General features: G+C 34.2%; 1 protein-coding gene across 12 annotated transcripts in view; it reads left to right on the forward strand.

Moving 5' to 3' along the window:
* The window catches only part of LOC112688478 (calcitonin gene-related peptide type 1 receptor-like), a 174,526-nt gene that overhangs the window by 139,854 nt on the left and 14,677 nt on the right, over positions 1–19,995 (forward strand). For all 12 annotated transcript variants that reach the window (XM_025561669.1, XM_025561680.1, XM_025561671.1 and 9 more), the window contains 3 exons: positions 12,961–13,067; positions 13,291–13,382; positions 16,759–16,885. In XM_025561669.1, the coding sequence (XP_025417454.1) occupies positions 12,961–13,067; positions 13,291–13,382; positions 16,759–16,885 (326 nt within the window). The remainder of the gene's footprint in view (positions 1–12,960; positions 13,068–13,290; positions 13,383–16,758; positions 16,886–19,995) is intronic.

Genomic DNA, 19,995 nt, shown 5'->3' on the forward strand with positions numbered 1-19,995 from the left:
CGCAACTCGCTCATAGCCAAAACCTGATATCAAATGTTTATAATATAAGACTTTCGGTTTTGAGTATATTTAATTGTACCTAGGTAGTACATGGGTCCTTGTGCATTTTGCTGTGGTATTTATGGTCGATTATGTTCATAAAAGTTTTTGAACGAGCGGCAAAACGTTTATAATTTATAGTTATTAAAATGGCAATTACGTAATTGTTGTTTTCCCAAACCGTTTAATCAAATCATTTTGACGTTGGACAGTACAAAGATAATTTTTCCGTACATCAATTGAATAATGAAATTCAACAAAGTCTGTTGTTTTAAAGCGAAAAAAATTAGGAAAAATGTTAACTAACCTCATAACAATAGATTTAATCCCAAAGCTTTTTTTGGAATAAAAATTATAATATAATATTGAACTCAGCAAGAATAATGAAATTTAATGATGAACAAAATAAATATTTGAAATTGTAGACATTTCTTTAGTTCCCATTAAATATTAACGTTTTAACGAGTTATACATAAATAATTTGAAAAACATTACATAAATTTAAAATAATTGTTGTAAATAATTCAACAAGATATCGTATTTTACATGTATTTGTTTTAATATTATAAAACATTTTGTTATATTTTACAGACTAAATGTTACTACTCGTATGTAACAGCATGTATGTGCAGCTCTATATTATTTAAATACTTCTTCTTTCTTTTTTTTTTTAAAAAAAAAAAAAAAAAAACATTAAGTAAAAACTATTTAGCTCAACAGCTACAGAACAATAGATTAACAATTAATTACGATGATTGCACAATATTAGACATAGTACGTAATATACATAATATAATAAACTGAAAATAACAAATAATAATAATGAGTAATTATATAATATTAATATAATAATATGTAATCATAATGAATGTGAGAAGGTAATATTAATAGGGGAAATAATTGGTCGAGAGAAATTAATCAAAAGCGAGCATAAGAGATTGGGGCATGGTAGAAACCTCCAAGTGGTGCCTCTGGAAACAGCGAATTTAGCATATATAAGGACCCTAAGGGAATATTTACGCAATGCAAAATTTGCCGCTCAATTTTACCAACCACGGTCAAGTGGTAAAACGGCCCTTTTTAGGGCCTAGTTTAACGTTGGTGGTGACACGAGAATAAATTATAATGTTTCTTTTGTTTTTTGGACGGACAAAAACAGGAGAGATATTAATAATTATTGAAATATTTAATAATAAGATTTTAAGGAGGGGGGTCAGAAATAGAATACGGGAGCAGATTTTTTAAGACTGTTGGTAATAAGAATAGTTTCGGGTTAATAATAGCTCTATATCGTCGAGAAATTTGGAAATCGAGTTTTCAGGCGTAGCTGAAAGTGTTTTGTTAGCAGTAAATTTAACAGTGATATTGGCTTATGATTGTTGTTCTTTCTGGTTCGAGCTGGAAGTGACATAACATGTAGATGATATGATGAAATTGGGAGTGGAATCATAATGGAGTTTGTCTTTTTGATATTTTTTGAGGTTTACCATAAGTTATCTGAACTCCGGACATCATTTATACGAGGCTGCGCATAAAGCATACTTGGCGAGTTCTCTCAGTTATTTGGTGCATTCCGAAGTGTAATGATTATCTCAACATTTTACGTTTATTCGCTTTAAAGCAACATTATAAAGTACTCAAATATTTCAAATATTAAATAATATTAAAATATGATTTATCAATTATTGTTTACAGCTAAAAATCTACAAAAAAATAATAGTCTCGAAGAAAATTAAAAACAATTTATTTTTAATAAAGACTTTTACTTTTAAGAAAATATATTTCATATTTAAAATGTAGTTTTTGTGTTTTTTTCTAATGATTAGCAAATTCATACTGCCTTCATTTGAATATTATAATACGTTAAGACCTATTTCAATCGTGTGTTGACGACTTTGATACGTGTATAAATTATAATATATATATATATAATAAAATATATAGATAGTGAAACATCAACAAACGTTTTTTTATGTTTTATCGTTGTCGTTACACTAAGCATATTACAAAATGTTATTATTGTTTTAATATTTTTTTTTTAAATTTTAATCAATATATAATTTTTAAATTAGATTTTATTATATTTCTCAAATTATAAGAAATTCAAACATAAGTTTTAGTTGGCAAGCTACTCAAAATAATTTAAAAACATAAGTGCCGCAATTTAACTCGACGTGAAATAAATAGATAGTTCATAATACATGGTTTTATTTAACTTTTTCAGTTGTGTGAATAGCGTTCAATTATCTGAACAAATATTTTGCAGAAACATCTTTGATTGATATTTTTCTTTTTGTAGATCAAATAAAATTATTCGTTTTTTAAGTGACATTTGTGGATCGTCTTACAGGATATAATCGTAATACTCAACCATATAATGATAATATTGTACAAAAAATATATTTTGTTATTTATTTTTATTGAATACGATAAAAAAAAAAAACTAACTCTATTAAGACCACAAAATACTTTGGTTAATATTTTATAAAATCAAATATTTAGATATTTTAATTTGGTTTTTGAAGCGAGTCACGAGGGAAAACTTGATTTAAAATTAAAATTACGTTTAAAATAATAATCAACCGCGTTAACATTAATTCTTTTAACATCTCAATATTTTAATCTTACAACCAAACGAATTATCGGCTAAATAAACCGCAACACATTGTGATTAACATAGGAATTTATGATTTTTTTTTTTTTTAACGACTTTTGAGTAGTGCATGGCCAGGTCTTTCCCGATCACGGGCTGTCACCTGCGCCGACTCACGGAGATGAGAAAAACAGTCAAATCAATTCATTCATATATTTATTCATATCAAATCTTTTTAGATTATGAAGTTTCAAATAAAGACATAGTTATGTTTTAAGTAATGTTTAATATTTTAATAATTAAACCGATTCGCTGAAATGAAATTGTTTCCGTATTAGTTACGAATGGTAGTGATCAAAACATGACTTGACTCACGAATAAATATTATTTATTCGGTCAGTTTGGGTTTCTACGATTGCACGATAATTCATTAATAATGTTGTACGAGGAATTGAGGTCTATCACTGTTTTAGAACTCGTTTAGAAAACCGGACAATCACAAGGTGCGACTTCTGGGCTTGTTTCTTTTTACTCTACATCAGGGATGGCCACCAACCTTTATTTTAGAAGCCGCGCGTAAAGCTAATTCGAAGCTAGCCGCGTTGTTGAGAGATATATATAAAACGAAGACACATTTTATATCGAACGAAGGAACGTTTGTTTACTGTGTTAAATTATTGATCGTTGACATTTTTGTTCGAGTGCATATCAACGAATACGATTTTACTAATGACGACAATTGTTTTCCTCGAGTGTTCATTTTTTCATTTTTTTAATTCGATTGCTTATCGGTAACCGCAGTTTGCAAATGTTCGCTTACATGTTCATCAGTTAGTTCAGATCGAATGTAACGAATTCAAGCGTTGAGTACAATGTTTCACGTACATAAGCCAAATATTGAGAAATAGGTTTTGAAACAGTTTTTTTTTTCAATAACGACACGGTGGGGCGCGCAACGCGTTCGGAACACACCGCGACCAGTTTGGATACCGTACACGTACTGAAAAACAGCATCTACGTAACGATGACTGCATAAAACGATAACGAAACCGACGGCGATACAAACACTGTCCACCAACGGTTCCTACCCAAATTATATTTATATTAATTTTACTCTGAGCTTGGGCATCGAGAGCCGCAAGAATGTGATTTATAAGCCTCGTTGCAGTCACCTTTGACGTACAACAATATTCAATAGCGTTTAATATTTCCTACTCACCGCCCGCAATACGAGCACGTGCACGTTCGAATTGTAATCGATTTTCCCGTATTTACCGTCAAATAATCACATACGACCGGGCGGAGGGCAGGCTTGAGCTTAGCCCTGTTTCACCTCTAAATCAGGTCCCTGTATACCTGAAACACATGGTACATACAGTCCAAAGTACGTATAGTTACAAAGATGAACCCGTTCGTCAACGAGTACCAACCATTCTGGTTGTGTGTAATGCACACACAAAGGCGTGTCCGACGTTTCCAGCACACTGTCAACGCCACAGGGGTTTATTACCACCCCGTCGTCATTCGTCTCTCGTCTTATTACGCGTAAAGTTTTTCAGCCCTCCTCATCATTACGTGTTACTTACACCGTAACACGACGCGACACCCGTCACTAACGATGAAACCGAAACGACGTGTCGGTCGATCGCGGACAGAAAATGGACGGAAACGTGCGTTCCCAGTCCCCGCACAGGCACCGTATAAGGGTAGTATTATTATAATACTGTTGCGTTTCGGTGGTTTTATTGCGCACAAAAAAATACATAAACTAGTTGCGAATCGGATCGTATTTCTTCCGGGAGAAGCCGAAGCTCACGGAAAAAAATGTAATATACACGCGGTTATGACTGGAGCTTCAACGCGGGACGTAAAAAACATAGTGTAGCTCTCATCGACCGAGTATAATAAAAATCTAGTCTTTGAGCGTTTGCTGAACATTGCTTTTAATTTTCTACAATACATCGGTCGATCACATTTCACCTTTTTCGCCCTTGTCCATCTTATCGATCGGTTTCCCGGTGACCGTCGCATTCGCAGAAAGCCGTCCAAATGATTGTCACATCGTGGATTGCGATAAATGTTACGCGGATGGATTTCCAAGCGATATTCGTCGTTTAACAATCAACGACGAGTTATATTATACATCGTCATCGTCACTAACGTAATAAGTATTGGACGTAACGAATAGTGCAACAAGTGGCTTCTCGATCAATACATATATTTGATATGTATTGATTAACAATGAATCCTTTACTTTAAAATAATAACTTTATCGTAAATAATTCCGAGTCCGAAAGATTTAATTTATTAAGTAAGTTAATTGCCGTGAAGGTGCTTGCTAAGATCGGGACTAAAGCACATCTGAATATCGGTCCATACAGGACCACTAATACGGCCTACTACGTCCTTACTTACGATACCGTAGTCCTGTCAAGAGATCTATACGCTTTTGACTCGTACATGGTTTACATAAATTTTATCATTATTATCGCAAATTAAACATTTTATGTTTAACAAACCGATCCACCAAAATACTTTCCGATTCAACTATCTATTGAGTTGATTCCAAGTGTCCATTGTTATTTTAATACTATTGTACGCTTGAGCAGTCGTCGTGACTTCAGCCGAATCGTACAACCCTTTGTACGTTATTGTTGCGTGACTTGTACTATTTACGAATCATTATAATATTTCAATAGTAATAGTTGTTTTAATACTATTCTTGTACCCCCCCCCCCCACTAACCCCGAGTGACAATAGGCGTAAGGGCGTACGTTTATATACGTCCGAGGCAGACGGAAGACAAAATGTATTTCACGTATTACTTTCGCACGACTCGTTTTATATTTTCGCTCTCGCTCGTGTAACCCTTTGGATTCACCGGTGAGCTTTTCCAGGATTTTTTCGACGGCTAATTGTACCGCGAACGCCGTATTTATCGTCGTGCGATATTGTTGTGATACAATGCCGACCATCCGGGGTCACGTGCACCGCTATAGCTCACGAAAACGATGCGTGGGCGTGCAAAAGTGTTATTAAAACAACGTCTCCTTTGACTAGTGCCGGTCTAGCGACTTTTGCCGAATCGGCTCTTCCGCGTTTCAACGCCGATATTTCACCGAACCCGAGACGTTAGGTTTTTTTCTGTTTTCCTCTCGTCGATCCGTCTTTCCGTTGTGTGCACACGCCCATCGCGAAAAACTCACCAAGAACAATTTGACCCCGGGTTATCGCAGTTCGAATAAATCCTCGTCGACCGAACGGCAACCGTCACCCCCGCGGAATATCCGTTTCTGGACGAACGGCGATCCGTTGCCGCGAAGGTTTTGCGGTTTTTTTCGCGCACGATTTATATTACTATCTCGCTATCGCGTCCCGATAAATATTGATAAAACGCCCGACGTGTTATTGCAGCGCTAACACTTTTATACCATTACGTCTCCGGGTATTCCGTCCAAGTTCGATTTGTCGTCATCGTCATCAAGGCACTTACCCCCCCCCCCCCTAGAATTTTAATTTGTTTTCCAAAGCATTATCTATAATGTGCCAATTTAGTAAACATAGATTACTTTAATACATAACATATATATTATATATAGAAGAAAACTATCTTTAATAATAATTGGATTATTTTATCTTATAATATATCTTATGTTCGAGAAAAAATAATAATGCATAAACAAGCATAAATTGTATAAAAAATTTTCATTTTTCTTAAAATTAATTTTGCCCCGTTCAGATATTTATCGATCGATATTAAACATGTTTAAGGTTGACCTCGGTGTCCAAGATAATATCGTGCATTATTGGCGACGTAAAACCTTAGAAAAAAATGAACAGGCTTCCAACAGATACCCGTGAAACAATCGTTTGTCGCAACAATTTCGTATCGCGTAGTCACATGACTTGTGATCTTACGCATAAGATAAGCGGTTGGTACAACACCATATTTATCAGACGCACGTGAATGGTTGGAATGATAATAATAATTGAGGATGAGAAGTTATAGGAGCTAAAATTAAAACATGCACAAAAAAAAAAAAAGATGCCAAAAAATATGCAAAATTGGAACACCAAATTTCAATTAATTAGGTTCCAGAACAGGTTTTTAACTCACCTAACTTTAAGTAGAAGATACAGAAAAAATATGCAACTCCTATAACTTCTCATCCTTAATAATAATAATTATTATTATAATATCATTACCACGCGAACGTGTTCGAGGAATCGCTGTAACTCGAATGTATCGTTTTAACGTACCATTAACGTTTGGTCGAATCTTTATCACGATATTTGATACGTTTCAATAATTGTTTATTTTCGAATTCAATTCTTCCCCAGGTTCCATGGACCGTTTTCCGTGATGTGACCGTCGTCTGTCATCGGAAATTTCGTTCACGTTTTGTACGCACTATTATGTTTCGAGAAAACCGTTGAAAATATTTCAAATAACGTTGAACACGTTTGGCTTATGGATTGAACAACAGACGTGTACAATATGCCGTGCGTGTAAAACGAACGATTAAATGTAAAAGGTTACAATCGTTAAGGAATCTGTTGACAAATACCATTAGTTCTGTAACGTTTTCCAAAATTGAGTGATTAGACAATTGGTGTTAAAGTTAGCTGCAATAGGTTTATGTTTTTTTTTTCGACGATCGTGAAGTGAAAATTTGAATTAGAATTTTCGGTTCCGCTTTCGTGTACCTACCGTAATTCAATCAATGTGTGTACGAGTATCGTAGACCTCGTAGAATTATGTGAATCTTACGCGTGAAAATATAATAATATGTATATGTTATTAAAATGTTATTGTATATTTTGTTGATTCGATAAAACGCCTGTCAAGGCGAAAAAACGATTCCTGTGATAATTTTCGTCTATACACACTCGATGGTGCACGTGCTATTGGCAGTCTACGTTCAGACAAAATAAATCTATCTGCGTATATTTTACTACTGCGTTTGGCACTTGCATATTTTACGTTTTATCGTCGGTACAATTTTCCGTGAACACACGGGTAAATTGATACATTTCAAATAGTACACAGCGGTACATGTGTATTATTATTATTTTCTTCGTGACTTCTACAACGTAACGAGCCACATATCAACAGCTACAAACTGTCTTCAGATGTTTTCAGGTGTACGTTCTAAAATCGTATTCGGCGGATCCCTAAAACGAGATTGATCAGCTAGGTGGGGGAGCAGCTTCGTTTTTTTTTGTCCAGAACATCTAGAATTCGAATGTATCAATTAAATACACGTACATAAATGTGTCAGTGTGATTCGATTCACGTAATCGTATTCAGTCTAAACATAATATGTAATTTTTAGTACCCGGAAACACTACAATATCGTATACAATCATGGTTTGGTTTATTTTATCGTAGTCTTCTGTTCTTAAATGTATTTTATAATTTTCCAAATTGCTGTTATCAACTGTATTCGCATAGTTTATCGTTTATCATCACTATAAGCCTCAGTAATAAGTCAACACTTGTCGTGTTTGAGTTAAACGTAGTACTTATGTTTGAAATTGAGTACCAACAAGTATTTGTAGTTTGTTGTTCTTCGCCATAAAAAGTGGTCGCGGCAGTTCAAATAGGGAAGCAGGTGAGAAAAAAATACGTTGCCCCACGTTTTTTGTTAATATGTTTTGCGTTAACATAATAATAAATATTTATGCAATACAAGATGTTCAACACTCTTTGATTCGTATTATTTATTTTTTCCCCGATAATTCGAAATCCAATTAAATCGAAAACCTAATCGAATCAAGTCACGGGAAGTGTAGTGTAATATTTATATTATGTATACTTGTATATAAATATTTTTTAAATAAATTAAATGTTACGTATTTATACGCCGCTGGCGAGTTATAAAGAAACAAACCAAAAGGCTAATCATTGATTGGTACCTATTTTATTGTAAACCATATTCTAAAATGAATGATATTTCTGGTTTTTGGGACTCCATTTTTTGCATCTCCACGAACAAAAAGGTTTGATAAACGCAACGTTAATGAAAATGCACGGCACGGGGAAAAAAATGCGAATTTTAAGACAGAAAACAAGATGACTTTCAATAATACAAGGTGTGTACTAGCAACTCTTAATACTCATATTATATATGCCTCTTCGCAATGTAACGATAAAATGTTATAATTTCTTCTCTCTAACAACGTTGCGCGAAAACAAAATTATTTTGAAAACACATTTCTTCGACGGACGAACGGCAATCGTTAACGTTATTCTAATCCACTAGCACATGTATATAATTATATTATTCAAATCGTTCTTCGTTGTTGGTTGAACAATATTCCCGATGTTTACATAACTCGAAACGAATTCCGTCCTCCGCGTCATCCGTATTACAAAAACAACAGCATTATCATGGTTTTTCTTTTCTTTTTTTTTTTACTTTATAAAAGTCACGAGCCATAAAAAATAAAATAATTGTTTCGCTTATTGAAATGTCGATTCCCTCTTATTTTGATATACTATATAAAACGCTGGGCTTGGATCGGTCCATACCGATTTCAAATTAAAAAGGTTTACGCGTGTTAATTTTAATTTTTAAAAATACACTCAAACATTTTCTGTTGATTTATCGGGAAAAAAAAAAAAAATAATCCATTGTGTTGTTCAAGTAACATCCGTACGCCTTCGGATTTGAACAAATAATATTTTCATTTTGATTAAATGCGTTTTTTACCCGTATCCACATACAAATCATATTATTATTATTATTATTATTATTTTCCGCGTAATACGCATACATATATAAACATTAATACGAAAAAAAAAACAACAAAAAAATACATTATGTGTATTGTGTGTGGTTATTATATTACCTACCGATATGAAATATTACACACACGTCGTGTTGCTGTTATGATAATTTTTCATTCGACCGTATATTTTGTACACATTTTCATTAAATTATATTTGTGATCCGTTGAAATTTCGCAGTGAACTTAAAATGTAGACGATTCATTTTGTGTTATTAGTGCTATTGCGTTTTCCAACGCACATATATTACGTTGTACAACGCTCGAAAGGCGTAAACATATTTCACGCGACATCACACAGTGGTCCGAAACGTAATTTTACGCGGTCAAAACTCAATATTTTAGACATATTTTAATGTATTCTTTTAATTAAATAATTATCTACACATTAAAAGAAATACTAATACAGAGTTGCAAACCGTCCAAGTACAAATTTAAGTGTACAGTATAGCTTTTTAGTAAATATTTTTATTACTTTCATACATATCTCATCGAATTATAGCATATACTTAAAAAATATTTTGATGTAGTATTCGTATTTTTTTTTTTTTATTTCCAATATTTTTAATATAAAATGTAAGTACCTCTAACTAATATAAAAGTTCAAAAATTTATTTATTTTTTTATTATAATTTTTTTATTTAATATAAAAGAAAAAAGCATTGATTTTTAACGGTTTTTTCAATTTCTAAAGAGTGACACTTAAAATTACGCAAATTTTTTATTTTTAGAACAATTAGTAATTATAGAGAATGTTGTCAGCTTTTTAGAAATGTTCACTAGATTTTGCGCCTGTAAATTATCTTGACGTAGTAAATCATTTTTAGCAGAAAATTTGGACTATCAGAGGATCATAAAAACCAATATCTTAACAATTTGTTCACGTTGGAATAACTATCATTGCAATAAAAATGAATTCGTTGACCATTTTATATAATTATAACTTAAAGTATAGTTAAACCATAAATATGATAAGTTATCATGAAGATAAAGGTATATTGTTTATATGTATATAATTTATATGTAATCCGACAAAGCGGTTCATTACAATCTGTAGCATCAGTGAATTGCAGAAAATCTATTTTAAATTTTATACAACAAAGATAGAGTAGCTTGAAATGGGATATTTATATACGTGTCATATACGAACAATGCAAAACATGATAATAACGTTGTGACAACCGGCAACGTTTCAATTCGAACAAAGCCACCGAAATCCGATTCCCGGCGTTATATTATTTCGTTCCGATTGAGCTATTATGCTACTATTCTGATCGATGGACTAACGGACTATACTTTTACCCGAATTTTTTATTTTATTCGTTCTTCTTGATTATATGCAGTTATATATAATTTTATTAATTTATAATGTATTCATACGTGAATGTAACGAATTGCAAATGTCACGTTTAATCTTACGTCGCATTAGTAGAAAAGAAAAAATGAGTATTTATTGATTGTAAATAATTGACAAGAATCGCTGATCATGATTTTCACGAGAACCATCGGATAGTTTAAACGATTCCCTATATCAATTCATAGCGTTAGTAAGAATATATTAATATCGATTATTAATTATTTGGAAACGTATATGAAAATAATTTCCGAACATTATTGAAGATTTCAAATTTTAACCTATTAAAAAACTAAATCAAATGTTGATAACTATTAATTTTCAATCATGCGAACGGTTTTTATTTAGTAATCGTAAAATGTGTTTGTTGTTTCCAAAAAAAATCCAATTTTGAAACAAAACAGTTACATTTGAAACACTCTTTTGGCTACGACTGTGCCCGTTTTAATACTTCACTCAAATCATATTATAATACAACCTTTAATTATTGTTGAACTTTAACCGTTCGTCGGTAACGTTTTGCCGCACAACGAAAACGATAACGATCGTAATGTTGTAAAATGTAGGATTTTCTGACAGACTACTATTACAATAATGATATTTTATAACTAAAACGTATAACAAGTGTAACGGCTCGTACCTGTGAAATGTACGGATCGTAAAAACCCGAGATCGAATCGGATTTTTGCACACGCGCGCGGTTAATATTAATATGCATCCAGTATGACGTGCACGTACGTTATAGATAGTGATAAGAGCGTTACTGAAAAACGGGACCATAAAAAAAAGAATCCGTTTGAACGCAATTTTCCGTTCTACTGGGTTTCGATATAAACCTATAAATACCTATACAAGCACATTATATAGGTGCGCCGTTTACTTTAGCAAAGCACACATTACTTTTACTTAAGACGAGGCTCGTTGGACAGTTTTCATTGCGCCCACGAGCGCGCACGTGTGTGCCTATCTATTATGATATTGCCCACGAGAAATGTCGTTTTTGGTAAACATGCGACTTAGGGATAAACGCGCAAATGTGCAGTTGTGCGCCACGGAAAATTTTGTGAATATTACGTACAGGACGATTTATTTATTTATTTATTTATTTTTTTGTTTCTTTGATCGCAGCAGCTTTCGTTTTCTGGGTCACCACATAAAACAACACATTACGTTTTTGAAAATATTACGTTTACTTGTCGTTTACAGTGTTATTATTTTATAAGAATAGAAATATTTTCGAACAACAAGTATACTAACTAAAACGCGCGAAGCTCCGCGGAGCACGTCCAACAGACCGGATTCGAAAAAAACGTTACGTTTTATCAATGTTCCGTCTCAGCCACGGTAACCTAAAAAATTATTTTCCTTATCTCATGTTCTCAAATAAAATGTTCGATTCCGAATACGTTTCAAAACGTTTTGTCTAACAGAATGCACCCAGTTAAGAACATTCAATTACTTCAAGACTAATAAACGGTGTTAATAGACAGTGACGTTTCCGTCAATTTTACTGAGAGTATACACGCCGACGTGTATGAACATTTTTTAAGATTTACACAGTAGTGGCGAGAAAGGGCTGTAAATATTGACGAAAAATTGAAACGCATCCTAATGTATTTATTACAGAAATTAAAATTATCTTAATAAATAGATACCATCGGAACACACATTGCTTGCCGTCAATCATAATTGTATACAATCGATATACTGATCGTCTGTGAGAAAATTAAATGTTTATTACAAAACGATGTCCAAGTTAAAACCTCTAACACTAATTACGTTTAATAATTTTTCACGAAGCGCTTGCGATTTGAGGTGTACGTAGTGCAATCACGAATTTTCAAAATAACGTTGAGAGTATACAATGTGCTCTACGGGAACATCACTGCAATGTAACTGAAATCAAAAGTTATGTTTTAGATCGCGAACGCATGGAAATTTGTATCTATCGTTTTTTTTTTTTTTTTTTTAATCGTATCTAAACGTGCGCGTCACATCTTGGTCGTATTACTACAAAAATCGTCATCGTTGTTATTATTATTAACTGTGGGTAATCGTTACAACACGTAGTGTTAAAAAAAAAAAATTAACTTTTAAACGCTAAAAAAAAAAAAACGCTAACCTAACCTGGAACCGAAAACGACATTACTGTTTCATCGAATATTTGTTTCGTCCTTCGCAGGAAAAGCGTTCAAGGAATGTCTGCCGGACGGCACGTGGTACAGGCACCCGGAGACCGGAAGGCAGTGGGCCAATTACACCGGTTGCGTGGATGTTGACGACTTAGAGGTGAGTACGTGCCACACGTAAACGAACGTTCCCCGACCGCGGCGTAACCCAATATTACGTCGGCGTGAACAAACGATCGAGTGACGTGAACGGGATACATTTTTTCCGATAGTTATCAGAGTTACGCCGCGGTGGTGGAGGCTTTTTCATTTTTCTTTCGCCTTTTTGTTCGTATTTTTTTCCTGTTTTTTTTTTTTTATTTTTTATTTTTTCTATGTTTTAGTTTAGAGAACTGATAAACTCCATGTACATCGTCGGTTATTCCGTCTCGTTGGCTGCTCTGCTCACGTCATTGCTGATTTTCTTCACGTTCAAGTAAAATACATTTTAACCTTTTCAAACGCGTTGGCAGCGGCGGCGGCGGCGGCGGCGGCTGAATCCTTCGCTCGGCCAAATCAGCTCTCTTCTTTCGGCGTCGCGGTTGTTCCCTGAAGCGCGTGAGGTTAGGGATCGAATCGATGGCCCCGCGGTATAATATTACGGTATAATATATACGGTTTATTATGCACGCGAACCGTAGATCGCGTGTGTACCCGAAAACATTCGACCGATTCCTCCGCAGCCGCTCTGTGCGAGACGGTTCATTTTACATACTCAAACTTTTGCGCCCATCCATGTGCGTGTAAACGAAAAACGTGACGGGAATGCTCGAAAAATGTTCCAGAAAAGTATTGAGAACAAGTAGTTTTGTGTGAGCACGTATACACGCCACACGTATGGAGTAGTAAGCGTTTATGTATCGATTCCTGTGGTATCTTACGTAGATGGTTTTTTTTTTTTTAAATACTTATTGCCGACAAATTGCTGCGGTACAAACAAAGAGAAAGTATTACCAACTTTGATCTTTACTGGGATAGAGTGTGCAGCGAGAGTACCAGTGTGTACTAACCTGTATGTATGCGAAATGAACCAACAGGACGTGGAAACTGCGGATCTTATGAAAATATCTTGAGTTTAATTATACACAAGTATATGGCAAGGGAATAGAGAGTTATCGAGGGACACCTAAAACAAGCTTTTTCTTTAAATTTGAATCCTTATCGTAACCCTAATTTTAGGATATCACGAGTCGAAAATGAAAAATAACTAAATCACCTATCAATCAATACGTAGTGTTTCAAATATGATCAGTATTTCGGCACAAATCGTACAGCTTTTGCCGACCGAGCATTTCGGTCTCGTATTCATACGGGGGGGGGGGGGCTTTTGTTTCTAATAACACAACTTAATAGTATGTGTATCTATGCTTAGATATTAATAAATACATGAGTGCAAACTGGATGACAACGGAATGTTGCAGCCGTTCATCTTACGATCAACCATTTATCATTATGATTAATCTGCGGTATACCCGTCCACGATAAAGTATACGAGTACTTATTGTTGTTTTTTATCACTTTATCGCCTACATCGGCGTTCACTGTACACTTTACATCATTATGTAAACGATATAATACCCCTTTATATATATTTTTAAACGCATGTATTCTATGACATCCAAGAGCACGAATCACCGGAATTGGGAAAAAAATAACAATAGTACGGGGACTCGTCGGGTAATTAAACGAAAGGATTTTCCGAAAAATACGAACTCTGTCACATATTGCCTCCCGAAAAAACAAAAAATAAAAATAAAAACGTACCATAATAACAAACGAAAAAATTATTTATGGAAAACCACACTTAAATAAGTTAGGAGCTATGTGTATTCAGGTCAGTCCATAAACCGTCGGTCGGTTTTCTTTTATACTAGTCCGATATTAGTCATTCAACTCCAGAACTTTGGCAAGTTGATAAATGTATTATATTCTTTAAAATCAAAACATGCACTTTAGATGTGAATACTTTATACGTATACGTGAATGTGTCCCGGGAGTTTTCTATAGAACAATTAAAACCCGATAAGTTACTGAGTGCCACGTACGTAGTGCGTATCTATTGTGTAATGCGTTTGAAATCAACGATGAACCATCGCAACGTTCGAGAAACGGTTTTGTTCAGTATATAAATTGCACCAAAACGAGTTGCGTATTTGAATAATTGAATGTTCTTAAATTGAAGACCTGCAACTCGGTACCTACTTTAATCTACCAAAGTACATTTGAAAATAAAAGGTTAATAAAAAATTAGCGGGTAAAATGTTTTGAATTCTCATCAACATGCAAAATGCCCTAAGGTTACTTTAGTAATGCAAATAATTTGTATGCCATTAAACACGAAATTGCTTTTATTATCAAAAGCAATGTGTATACTAGCGGGACTAATTTAATGTTAGTATCGAGATGAAATCTTTTATATCCGATACTAAACGAAATGCAATCTTACTAAAGTATCATCTTTGACCAATTTGTTTGTACCAATATTTTGTTGCGTGATATTTTCCATGCAGATTTAAATAACGCGATAAATATTTTTTGAGATATATAATCATTTTTAAGTATTAGATGTGTTGAAGGCTATATGTAAATTGCGTAAAAATTAATCGTTTTCTAAAAATTGTTTGCGGCAAGAAAAACATTTAACATTATACAATCTGCGACAAAACCGTTAAGATATTATATTTATATGAATCATTCATTATACAATCTCATTTTATATACTAGTATGTCATATGTACATAGGTACGTATATCGTTTAACTAATTACGTTATGTGTATGATCCCATTATGTTTTATTACCAAATATTTTTGATTCATATTTAAATTTGTGAATAACGAGCATATTTTACCACATCCGTGTTATCCGGTTCAAAACAAATTATGATTTACCTGGACATTAAGCCCGGAAAACTGACCATTAGTCGTTCCGAAAGCCCGTAGTACGCAATGATACGCATCGAAAGTTATCCTAAACAAATTGAGCTCGTAAATAATAACGTTCCAGTGTAATTCGTTACCTATAAGAAACCGATTCGCTTTCCAGTCAAGCGAATATAGAGCCCAACTGTCGTCGTCAGTATAAATGATGGTATCACTAGGCTGAGAACACATTTCCCGGGTCTATTATTACGTTTTATTTGTTTTGATGAACGAGCGAAAGTGCAGATTTTCCGCATTTATACACACCGTACTGCGTATGACTAACAGGGGTGACGTGAATCGTTTTAGGTAGACACTTTTTCTTAGTCCTGTTAAATACATCCGTTCGATTTGGTCTTACGTGATACGTGTTCAGAGTCAAAAAGTTGAAAATAAAAGTTAAGGATAAATTTAATGGAATTTGACGGATGTTTATTTTTCACCACGCATAATATATGAAATGTAAATCGTCACATTTTGATTTAATGACAAATATCGACGCAAAAACAATGGAGTATTATTATATATTATCGAGAATTTGAAGTATCGATGACACATATATATATATATATATAAACGATTTAACGTTAAATCCACGGTGTTAGCAGTTTATGTTTTCCCGAGATTTTTTACTACTCTGAAACTGGAGAAACGATCGTATTTTTTGTTTACTGTATAAGTAGGTTATCGAGCAGGGTGTTCGATTTCCGATCGATACAGACGTTCCGAATGCGTATGATATGACCACGGTCGCAAAGTAGTATATATGCGCCGAGCGGAGGAAAAACTGCTCGCTGCTCACCAGACCCTTTATGTGGGCTGTTGAAAAACCGAATGATCGTCAAAAAGTTAATAATCATTTGTCCCAACGCGATGTCGTTACATGTTCACAGGACTTTGAGGTGCACCAGGATCGCTATACACGTGCACTTGTTCCTGTCACTGGCGCTCAACAATTTCGCGTGGATCATTTGGTACAAATTCGTCGTACAAGACCTGTCGGTGGTAAAACAGAATGGCGTAAGTATCGGTTTAGCATAATAATAATAGTAATAATAATAACTACAATAATACGTCTAGCTTGGAGTCGTAAAAATAAAAAGTGAGTTTATTTATATTGCCGAAGACTTTATTTCAGCCACCCCCTCCCTTCCGACTGTCAAGCGCGCCCGCATTCGTAGGGCTTAACAGTAAAACTCCTCTGTACGCGTATAAATGCATATAGTGATTCTTTTTTTTTCTTTTTATTTTAACGATCGGAATACGTGCGATCGCACCACCGTCGCTGTCGGGAACTGTCGCACTCCGTGTTCGCAGTTCACGTGTAGTTGTCCATTGCTCGCACCATTTCAGTGGTTCGTTCCGTATTTCACACCAGAATAGCCCGTCGCACGCAAGAAACGATTTACGACGTTCATGACGATAGGTTATTGCGCGTTCGGGGCTTTAAATAGAGCAGTTTTTTTTCCCCCATCGTTAATTTTTACGGGTTTCCATTCGTCTCGAGCAAGAGAGCGGTAAAGTTTTTTGGACCAAAAAAAAAAAAAAAAATTAATGAAAATGGTCGAAATAAAACACGATTTATGTAATCCCGAAATCCATTAATCACACTTATACTAAATACTGCTTCCCGACACGCACCGATGGTACGATGTGTGGCTGCCGCGCGCATACACGTCGGTTCGGGAATAAATTACGAATCCTAACTGCTTTCGGCACGAATTAATAGCCGCAAAAAAAAAAAAAAAAACGCCAATACTTACATATAAGGGATGTGATTTCGAATCGACACTCATTCCACTCGGCGCGGACGGTTAACGAGAAACATCGACTAGACTTCACTTTTTTGCCGGCAGACTCGGTTTCCCTGAATTACGCATCCTAAGACGAAACAAAAGAAAGTGTGCCGTTTCACAATGATTTTGTTTTAAAATTTAATTTGTGTTCTAAAAAAAAAAAAAAAAAAAAACAATAGAATAAAGAACCATAAAAATCCGACGGTCTCTAATAACGAAAAGGTTTTCCAAGCGCATATGTTCGACGCACCGATCGCTTCCGAATGACACCAGAGCATCGTTCTTGGATCCGTCCTGAAGTCCGTCATCAACTCAATCGCGAGTCGGCTCGCGGTATATGATCATCTGAACCGAGGGAGGAGAAGAAAACATATGTTGTTCAGTGCACGGGTGGAACTAGTGAGTGGTTATTCATCCTCGGGCGTAAAATTTTAGAGGGGGTAATTTTTGTAATTATTAACAACTGATTTGATATTTTTAACTTTGTTTAAAACTGTTGTTAGGTTCAAAATCAATAAGTATGATTGTATATTAATAATTAGAAAAAAAATTCTCGAGAAGAGCATTTGATTATTGGTCTATGATAGAACGTAAAAATGCCTAGTTCCACCTCTGGTTCAGTGATCCTGGTTAAAGTTATTTTTTGTAACCATAATCCGTCATTCATTTTCATTCGTCAATTGAAAACGTCAATTTCTTCTCTTATTCGTTTGATAAATACAAAATAAGTATTTACATAGAACCCCTATTTTTATGTAGTCTTCTTGTAGCCTATAGATATAAAAATATTCAGTAAAGGGGTGGGGTCACTAAAAATAATTCTTGGCCCCTGGCGCTAATTATGCACGGCACAGCGTATTGCATATTTTATGAACACATTTGTGTCATCCGACAACCCATTTCGCTCGTACAACGTTGCTGCAACTATGTTTATCCATTAAATTGATTCCATGAAAAATGTGATAACTATAACTCGAAATAATTATAGTAACTGCAAGTATAAATCATGATTTTATCGCGGAATATGAGATGGAAATATTCTGCAACAGTGTTAGTAAGTTAAAAATATATTTAATACCGAAGTTGTATGCGATACGAGAACCCTTTCGAAATACTAAAAACAATTAAATACATTTCTCATTTAGATTAGAAATATGATATATGTTTAAAAATAATTATTTTGAAAAACCCTGATTGTGGTTGATGGAAATAAATATTTTACTGGTATGTAATATAATATACCAACATAATAAATATTCAAGTGTCGATATTTAGACATTTTTCGCGATCAAAAAACAGAATAAAAAATAAATCATAGCCTAACTCGCATATGTTATAGGTAAGCGTGATACAAGTATAAAATTCGATTTAAAAATATACGTCATAAATTGTTTCATCCGAACTATAACTTAATAAAAAGAAAAATTAAAACCGCTATTAATTTTAATATAGTGGTTTCTTAACCAACTCTGTCTAATTATAAAGTATTCGCAAAGATTTTTTCTTGCACAAAAGTTAGGAAAACCTTTGAAGATAATTTCATCAAAACTATTCGTAAGTTGTTATTATATCTGACTCGATACTCACGATCATCGGTGGATCGTTGAAAACTAACCCATGTTGGTATACTATTTTCGTCTTGACCTCGTTTTCTCTATAAATTAAGCATTCACGTCGCAATTACACGGTTTATCGGTTGATCGACAACAATGACGTTCAATGTTGTACTAATAACAGCTTACATTAACGCTAGTAACACATTAACACACGTACCATGAAAATAATAATACCGATAATAATAATACGATCAATATTGCATTTGGATATTGCACTGCGGCAACATTGATAATATCGTGATACTTGTACTCCCTTGTAAACCATACGAATATATTACACATAAATACAATATGGATATTAAATTTTAAATAAAACTTCGGTATTATAACGTTCCGGACGTGTTTTTGTATTTTCACACTCCGAAAGACAATTCCTAGACAGGCGCGCGTACTGTCGTCACTGCCATGATACGGCTGTCAATCGCATTTTTAAAACCGACCGCTGAAGATATTTGAAAACAAAGAATTCCGTTTCGAAATCGTTAGCGAAAAATCTAAGGCATTTATAAATAATTGATCGATGCGCTTTTTTTCCACAAGGTTAAAATATATTTTTTTCATTAAATCCGTCCTCGGAACCGCGCATTGTCTCGTTTGGAAATTAATTGAAAACGTACACCGAACGGCAGCGATTCGAATAACTATAACACGTTTTCAATACGTTCATAACATCGTATCGGCAAACAATACGGTTTTGGTGCAATACGATTTCGAATCG

Source organism: Sipha flava, unplaced genomic scaffold, assembly GCF_003268045.1.
Source record: "Sipha flava isolate LNK unplaced genomic scaffold, YSA_version1 39_pilon_pilon, whole genome shotgun sequence".
Classification (NCBI taxonomy): domain Eukaryota; kingdom Metazoa; phylum Arthropoda; class Insecta; order Hemiptera; family Aphididae; genus Sipha; species Sipha flava.